General features: G+C 54.2%; 1 protein-coding gene across 2 annotated transcripts in view; it reads right to left on the bottom strand.

Moving 5' to 3' along the window:
- Positions 1 to 234: 234 nt before the first annotated feature.
- Positions 235 to 9,218, bottom strand: part of TKTL1 (transketolase like 1) — a 37,824-nt gene continuing 28,840 nt past the window's right edge. For both annotated transcript variants that reach the window (XM_006166986.2, XM_006166987.1), the window contains 5 exons: positions 7,672 to 7,802; positions 2,728 to 2,811; positions 2,005 to 2,101; positions 1,755 to 1,874; positions 235 to 907 (listed from right to left, as the gene is read on the bottom strand). In XM_006166986.2, coding sequence (XP_006167048.1) covers positions 735 to 907; positions 1,755 to 1,874; positions 2,005 to 2,101; positions 2,728 to 2,811; positions 7,672 to 7,802 — 605 coding nt within the window. In that variant the 3' untranslated portion in view covers positions 235 to 734. The remainder of the gene's footprint in view (positions 908 to 1,754; positions 1,875 to 2,004; positions 2,102 to 2,727; positions 2,812 to 7,671; positions 7,803 to 9,218) is intronic.

Below are 9,218 nucleotides of genomic sequence, written 5' to 3'. Positions count from 1 at the left end.
GCATCCTTTTATTGACAGTTTGGAAGCTTGGCCCAACTTCACCTGGCTGACGCTTTGCTGGCACACAGCCTTGTAGCTCATGTGCACACTGCCAACGGGAATCGGCTCAGGGAGGGCTCTTCGGGCCACCCGTGGTCTAGTGAGTGGCCCCGTCTGCAGCCCACCGTCCTTTCCCAGGTCCACTCTTGGGGACCTTGGCTCCCTCCTTAGGACTTTATCAAGGGTAAAGGCAGCTGGTTTTGACATGCTTTATTGGCACGGGCCAGAGCAGTATGGTGTGGAGACCAAACCTGCTGTGCTCTCATTTTCCCCAGAACAGTCACCTCGAGCAGCACGGGACACCCTAACGGCTTCTGCTGCGGCTCGACAGCCTCCAAACTGTGGCGGGCAGGTGAAGGCCAACACCGGCGGAGATCCCAGGGCAACTGCAGTCACCCGTTACTCAGGAAGCTGCAGGTAGGGCGGCAGCACAGGGCACCGTGAACTGGGCATGGCGGCAGGCGGCGTGGTGCCACGGTGGGTGCCACGAAACCTAGGCTACCAGAGTCCACAGCTGATACCTGTGTCCACAGTCTCAGTTTCAAAGAAAAGTACTTAACCGGAATTTCTGAACTAGGAACAAAGAAAGGCGTTAACCTGCTTTTGCATCTACAAGCAGCAAAAGCGCAAAGGCAGACTCAAATGTAAGGTACAGCGGCCTGCTGGTCTTTTCAGACCGGAGCCCACGGGCTAACTCAGTTCATTAAAATGCACTTCACGGCCACAACGATGTGTCTGGCACTGATCCCAAACACATCCAGCAGCTCACTTGGCTGCCCGCTCCGCGGCACGCCCGACACTGCCAGCTGATGGACGAGGATGTCGGGCTCCATGGAGACGGCCGCACAGACCGCTTCCCCAATGCCACCTGGAGAAGGCAAGGGACGGGATGTTAGTTGGGACGTTCGCTGGAAGCAGCCGGTCAGCCAGCCTTAAAAAGCCCCATCCCAGAGAGGCCTTTGGGCCCACTGGTTCCCAGGGGAAAATGTCTCTCGCTAGTCACCGACTCCTCGACTCCTAGTGTAAACAGCCATTCTCTGACAACCCGAAGAATTCCCATTCTAAACTGCCAAGCCCCCAACCTCCCCCCACCCCACACACAGCAGGGGCGGTTCTGAGCCCCAGGGAGCCCTGGGATAGGCCTCAGTTGTGATGAGACTGCCCCGCGGGGCAGGCCCGGCCCACCAGCACGCACGAGCCCCGCCAAGTACTGAGTACCGCACCACCTGCCCTACCTGACCTTGGTGGGCCCCATGTCGCCCACCCCCGTCTTTTCTTTCTGTACTTGCTCTGTTCTCTGCCCACAGGGCACTAGTCCCACTTGTTTCCACGGTTGTGGGGACAACTACTCCTCCCCCAGAGGTGGGAAAAGCTATGAAGCTTTTCCTGACCCCTCCCCGCCCAGGGTTAGCCACTGAGCCTCCCGGTGACCAGGCGCCAGGTCCTGCCAGCCCCTTGCCTCGCAGTCTCCCTGAAGTCGGCTGCTGGGGACACAGGAGCATATATGAATGCGGCCCTGGGTCAGGGCATAGCAGTCTAGGCAGGGCAACACACCCCTCTAGTGACAGGCTGACAAAGAGGAAAAGGGGAGGTCTGCTGGGGGGCTGGCAGGCTGGAGGCAATGCTCAAGAACCCAGCACACGTCCGCTCATGGCAAACGAACACCTCTACCACCACCGACTCCCAGACCCTTCATGCTGCCCGCCCACACGCACCTTCTGGGTAGTGATCCTCCACCGTGATGATCCGGCCGCCCGTGGCTTTCGCACTGGCGATGATGGTGGCAGCATCCAGGGGTTTAACGGTAAACGGGTCGATGACACGGATTGAGATATCTGGAGAACAGCAATACACCGAGCTTGGCACGGGAAGCAGACTTAAAATGAAGAATACAGGGGCACAAAAACGGGAAGAGCAGTCAGGGCACATGACCGGACCTTCAGCACTCACACATGACCAACCGACCTTGTTTGGAAAGGTCATCGGCAGCTGCTAAGGCTTCGGGTAGGGTAATTCCAGCTCCAATGACTGTGACCTTGTCGCTGGCACTCTGGCGGATGACCTGGTTCGGTGTGAGCCAAACAAAATGCTGCAGTTACCACGCGCAGAGTGCACCTGGGAGTGGAGGGTGCCCCAGCCCTAACTATTTCACCTTGTCATCACGCACCGGGAGAGGAGGCTGAGCAGGATGCCGGTGGGGGGATAGAGGCAATGAGAGAGAGAGAGAGAGAGAGAGAGAAATCACCCTCTAGGGGGAACACCCCCCCCACACTCTCCTCTCCCCTACTCTCCTCCCGGGATCTTGGGCACGCACGCACGCACACGCGCCCGGCGTGAGTTTTAAGCCACCGGGTCCGGGACACAAACCGCGGTCGACTACATGGGAGTCCAGAGACACAGCCATTACACTAACTGCTGGTCTCTTATTTTAGTTTTGAAGTTGAACCGAGAGACGGACAGAGAGAGAGAGAGAGAGAAGGAAAGCGAGAAAGCAAGCTGCCTGGTCCGGGACTCAAACTGTGGTCAGACATGTGGGAGTCCAGCCATCTTAACCACCACACCACCTGCCGTCCCCATGGGAATGTTTTTCAGTGAGAGCAAAGGAAGGACGACACCTCGACGGCAGGGCTACCTGGTGCCCTTTTCGCGAAATGACATAGGACGGCCCCAGAGAACTGAAGCCCTTACCTTGGCCTGCCCGATCTGAAAGGTTTCCTCTGGGGTGTAGATAACTCGGGTTTCTGGGCGGGTAGTCCGAATGAAGCACATTCCCTAGGACACAAATAAAAACCAGAGCCAGGGAACCAGCAGTTAGCATAATGGCTATGTCGCTGGACTTCCACGTAGTCGGCCACGGTTCGCGTCCAGGGCCCGGTGGCTTAGAACTCGCTCCGGGCGCGTGTGCGTGCGTGCCCAAGATCCCGAGAGGAGAATGGAGGAGAAGGGATTGCGGCGTGACCATCCCCCCGGGAGGTGATTTCTCGCTTTCTGTCTCTATGTCTCTCTCTCTCTGTCTGGCGAGCGCACGCGCCCTATAGCGAAAAACAAACAAACAAAAACAAAACCAGAGCCACAACTAAAAAAAAAAAAAAAAAAAAATCAAACTACAGGGGCTGGCAGAAGTGTGGTGGTTAAGGCGCTGGACTCCCACATGGCCAACTGCGATATGAGTCCTAGACCTGGCAGCCTGTCTTCTCACTTTCCCTCTCTCTCCTTTCCTCCCTCTTTCTGGCAAAGTTAAAATACATACATACATGTTTTTGTTTTTAAAAAACAAACAAACAAACAAAATAATAAATCAAACTACAAGGGCCAGCAGGTGACATGGTGGTAAAGGTGCTGGACTCTCATATGGCCCAAAGCAGTTCGAGCCTGGACCCAGTAGCTTGAAAATCACGCTGGGTACGTGTGCATGTGTGCCCAAAAATCCCACAAGGAGAATGGAGGGGCAGGGATTGCACTGTGACCGTCTACCCCCTTCCCCCCCGAGGTGATTTCCCACTTTCCCTCCCTCTCCCTCCCTCCCTCTCTCTCTCTCCGGCGAGCACATTTTGGAGAGCAGGACGAGCATCTCACAAGCAGTGGTCAACAGGTCCATGGCCTCTGCCTACTGAGCCAAGCAACAGCCCACAATGTTGTCCTCGGTGACAAGCTTGCTACCCCTGCAGTTAATGACTTCTGCCACACCCAGACTTGTTCTGTCTCTACAGAACACAAACATGGGGCCTAAGCGCGACTCTCGTTGAGCAGCAAGTCCAGAACACGAGTTACAAAATCAACATCTGTCCCGATAGCTCATAATGCTTCATTGTCAGAGAGATCTTCACACCAGGATGTTATAATGACACCCTCTCCGCAGGTCCGTCCAAGGAGGTGGTGTTAAATACAGGGTGGAGGGAGATCCTTCAGAAAGGTCACGGAACGTGGACATCATGAAAAAGACCACGCATGGATGTCAAAGTTGTTTTGCACCAAAATGAACTAAAGACTTTCATTCCATTTCCATTTCCCCACAAACTTCCTAAAGCCACCCTGTACTTTTGTTTTTCTTTTCCTAACTGTATTCACCAGAGACGGATGGGGTGAGGCAGAAGTGGGGGACAGCAACCGCAATGGGGGTGTGGTCACACCCCAATCCCTTCTCCTCCATTTCTCCATCCCATCGGGATTTGGGGCACACAAACACACACACACACACACACACACACACACACGTGCCTGGAGTGTTTTTCAAGCTGTGGGGGCTGGGAGTGGAACTTGAGCGCTGGCCATGTGGGATCCGACCGCATTAACCACCAACCCACAGTCTGGTGCGCACCCCTCCCCCCCGCCCCATCTGCTTCTTATTAACCTGAACACGTGCATTTATGAGTACCCATGAATCCTCAAAGGTCTAGGTAGAGTATTTGTTAGATTTCTGTGCATGTTTAAGTGAAGTGACAGGGACCAGCAGATGGCATAGCGGTTACGTCACCGGACTCCCACGTGGCCGGCAGTGGTTCGAGTCCTGGACCTGGTGGCTTGCTTTCTCATTTTTCCGTTTCTCTCTCTCTGTCGATCTCTTGGGTACACGCACCTGCCCTGTAGCAAACTTAAAAATAATAACCGTAATAAAAACAAATAAGACTAAGGAAGTATTTTTAAGTAAATAAATAAAGTAAATAAAGTGATAAAGGCGCAAAACTATGCCTCCGTATCTCCAGAGGACTGGTTCTGGGACCTGCTGGGGACACTCGAATCCTCGGGTGCTCAAGTCCATCCATTACCGTAACCCAGGCAACTCCTCACGTGTACTCTCTATCCCATCTCTGTGTTACTCTTCGCACCTAACACAGCGTGGATGCCAGTAAATAGCTGATACACTGTACTGTCCCTCAACTCTGTTACATTTCCTGGCTCTTTTCCCAATATTTCCGACTTTCAGTCAGGCCGATCCCTACATATGGAACCCACAGATAGAGAAGACGGACCATATCTCCATCGAGAAACTCTGCTCCTGTCCATTCATGGCATGAGCCAGCTTAATCTAGCAGGTCCATCCTGAGGGCTAATGGCCGTGGTAACACGCACAACACACACACACACACACACACACACACACGTGCCTGGAGTGTTTTTCAAGCTGTGGGGGCTGGGAGTGGAACTTGAGCGCTGGCCATGTGGGATCCGACCGCATTAACCACCAACCCACAGTCTGGTGCGCACCCCTCCCCCCCGCCCCATCTGCTTCTTATTAACCTGAACACGTGCATTTATGAGTACCCATGAATCCTCAAAGGTCTAGGTAGAGTATTTGTTAGATTTCTGTGCATGTTTAAGTGAAGTGACAGGGACCAGCAGATGGCATAGCGGTTACGTCACCGGACTCCCACGTGGCCGGCAGTGGTTCGAGTCCTGGACCTGGTGGCTTGCTTTCTCATTTTTCCGTTTCTCTCTCTCTGTCGATCTCTTGGGTACACGCACCTGCCCTGTAGCAAACTTAAAAATAATAACAGTAATAAAAACAAATAAGACTAAGGAAGTATTTTTAAGTAAATAAATAAAGTAAATAAAGTGATAAAGGCGCAAAACTATGCCTCCGTATCTCCAGAGGACTGGTTCTGGGACCTGCTGGGGACACTCGAATCCTCGGGTGCTCAAGTCCATCCATTACCGTAACCCAGGCAACTCCTCACGTGTACTCTCTATCCCATCTCTGTGTTACTCTTCGCACCTAACACAGCGTGGATGCCAGTAAATAGCTGATACACTGTACTGTCCCTCAACTCTGTTACATTTCCTGGCTCTTTTCCCAATATTTCCGACTTTCAGTCAGGCCGATCCCTACATATGGAACCCACAGATAGAGAAGACGGACCATATCTCCATCGAGAAACTCTGCTCCTGTCCATTCATGGCATGAGCCAGCTTAATCTAGCAGGTCCATCCTGAGGGCTAATGGCCGTGGTAACACGCACAGAACCGAGGTGCAACACTCCAGGAATTCTGTCACCACCATCACCCACCACCCGTGTCCAGAAAGCATTCCCACGAGCCCAGAAAGTTCCCTCCTCCTGCCTGCTCTAGGCACTCTACCCACCACCCTTCAGCAACAACCTGTACTGCGATTTCTGTCAGGATCCTGTCTTACCTCTTTCGAACTTTCTAGAGATGGAATCCTATCCATCCTGTACGAAACCATGAAACAAAACAATCCCCCAGACAAAAACTAAATAAAAAAAAGAAGGCATCGAATAATATGTATCACGTGAGCCCTCTTACTGAAAAGTAATAATCCATACAAACTCTGTTCTACATGCGTCATCATAAAGGTTCAGAAAGGGGACGTTCGAGATCTGCCCCAACCGTGCCCAGGGCAGCCAGTGCGGGAGCACGGGTGAGGTGTGTCGGATGGAGCGGGAGCTGGTGAACATTCCCTAGAGAGGACAGAGGGAAGGCGGACGGTCCCACCGGCCTTGCAGCTGGGCTCTGGACAAGAAATCACCTCTGCCCTAGAAGCCCAAGCACAAGGTCTCAGGAGGAGCGAGAGAAGCCAAGACCAACACTTGCCTTCCTCGGCTGTTCCCGAAGAGGGCAAGCCATGTCTGAGCCCTGAGGCCTGCCTGCAGTGGCAAACCCCCACCCCAACTCCAGCTTCCTGTATGATGGGATGGGTGGTGGTGTGGCAGTGGCAGCAGTGGCTTCCTCATCCCTGGTGGCGGCGACCAGGTGGTGTCTCGAAGCTGATGGGCCTGATGCTAACCTCCGAGGTGGCTTCCCGGAGCCCCCTCTCGAGACTTCATGAGCACCCTTCGTGAAACCTCTTCCTGTGGAGAATACCTGGAGTGCTCCCTGCTTCTGGCGGGAGGCCTGCCTGAGACAGGCGGTCAGGTTTTGTTCAGCGTCCTTCTGGACCGTCTGAACCTCTTACAATGTGAACATGTTCATTAGTAGAATCGTCTGTTTTCCCCGTATAGGTCCTATTTTTCTTTCTTTCTTTTTTTTCCCAGACTTTTTTGCTACCAGGGCGCATGCGCTCGCCAGACAGAGAGAGACAGAGAGACAGAAAGTGAGAAATCACCTCTCCCCCCCCGCTAGGGGGTATGGCCCCACCACAATCCCTTCTCCTCCATTCTCCTCTCGGGATCTTGGGCAGGCACGCACACGTGCCTGGCGTGAGTTTTAAGCCACCGAGTCTGGGACGCGAACCACGGTCGACTACATGGGAGTCCAGCGACATAGCCATTACGCTAACTGTTGGTCCCGGTCCTATTTTTAAAGAGATCCAGCGCCAACTTCTTCTTCTTCTTCTTTTTTTTTTTTTTTAAGAGTTATCCTATTCAACTTGATTTATCCATTCATTTACTTACTTTTTAACTTGACCATAGAGGGACAGAGAGAGAGAGAGCACGAAAGAGAGAGAGAATGAGAAAGCAGGCCGCCAGGTCCGGGACCCGAACCGCGGTCAGACATGTGGGAGTCCAGCACCCCCAACTGCCACATCACCTGCCGGCCCCCCATCACCAAATTTGCCATGTTCAATTCCTTCTACACTGAGAAGAGGACGGGGAAAAAACCCAATCATCGGGACCATGCTAGGAGCCAAACCCAGCAGCAGTTGCTGTCTGAACCTGCGTCCCCTTAGAAAAGTACCTTGGTATCAGCCGCCAGGAAAACAGCATGCTCTGTCGACACTGCATCACTGGGATAGAAAATGGTGCAGTGGGGAACAGCTCGGAACATGGCCAGGTCCTCCAGGGCCATCTGGGAGGGGCCATCTTCACCTGAGAAGATGGAGCGACACAGACGTGAGCGTGACCCGCCGGGAAGCCCCTCTCTTGAGAAGCAATAACTCTTATTGCCGTCGGGGGACCCCAACTGCAGCAGAGCCCTCAAAAGCAGTTCGCTTATGCCACGGATGTGACCCGCTGTAACTGATGTTCCTGTCTTGAGATCTCATGGGTGCACCTCAGGTTAGGTTCCCAACTGACCTTTCAGATCAGTAAACTGACCTCCGTCATTTGGCACCACTGTCCAAGCAGACCTGCCACTCTTTTCTCCAAGCACGGTGGCCTGCCGGCTAAGCCTGCCAAGTCTCTGGCCCTGTCCTTGTCCCCTTAGGAGGGGACCCTCAGGCTTGGTTAGTCCTCCCTCCTGTGCTCATCAACCTCTGTCCATCAAGAGACTGGGCACTTCAGACTAAAGCGGCTCATCTGCCTCACAAGTAGCTGAGTGCCACACACCTTTGGGGGCCACCCCAGGAGTGCTGTGCTGTAGGGTGTATTGGGGAACAGAGTTTCTGGCCAGAAAGACTGTGGAAAGAAATTTTAAGGTACACCAGGGCAGCTTAGCTCTTCTCGGCCAGGAAGGGGGACTGTCACCGTGCATTCTGCCTAGCCTCAGACAGCTGTCTAACCCCAGCAGCCCAGCTCCCCTCGGGGTTGGACCCACAGCCACCTCCCCGCATAGCTGACTCGACTGAAAAAAACTTACACTAAAGAAAGAGACCGCCAGGATGCAACCAAACAAAAAGAAAGAAAGAAGTACGCACACAAACCTTTCACTGAACCCAGCCCTGGGCGAAGACCCCAGGCCCCCTGCCCAGGCCCCTCCGTCCGCCCAGACTGCAATGCTGACACCGAGCTTCAGGTGCTGCCTTGCCTCTCTCCTCTCTCCCTTGGCAACCCTTCTGCACCTCCAGCCTCCCCCACACAGCCGTGGCTTCATCCAGGCCCTTTCAGTCCACCTAACTCTCCCAAGGAGTCACTCAGATGGCCCCCGCATATGCAGCTGCAGCCTTCTAGCAGCAAACGGAAGCTGTTGCACCTACCCAGCTCACCTGTCCCCACCGAGGCAGGTCAGGGGACTCGTCTTTGGCCCCTCACTTGGGGCATCCTTGAACGCTGCCCTCCCCAACCCCCCCGGCGAGAAAGCCCCGGAGTCTTTGGGTTTTGCTCTCCACACGATTTCAGGCCCCTCCACGTGGTAGCCCTGTTCCCTTCTTTCTTCAGACTCTCAGGCCCACCCTTGATCTCTACCCCTGCCACTGATGCGGGCACACACCTTCTTCCACTCCCCTCTCAGGCTCCCCTGCTCCCTTCTAGCCTGCCCTGCCAGGCACGCTGGGAAAGGCACTTTCCTGCGTGTCCCTGCCCTGCGCCCTTGCAGCAGGAGCAGGCCCGCCAGTGGCTGGGCGCACG

Source organism: Tupaia chinensis, unplaced genomic scaffold (genome assembly GCF_000334495.1).
Source record: "Tupaia chinensis unplaced genomic scaffold, TupChi_1.0 Scaffold144382_1, whole genome shotgun sequence".
NCBI lineage: Eukaryota > Metazoa > Chordata > Mammalia > Scandentia > Tupaiidae > Tupaia > Tupaia belangeri.
Note: the sequence above shows the minus strand (reverse complement) of the source record. Positions and strands in the feature narration are given on the sequence as shown.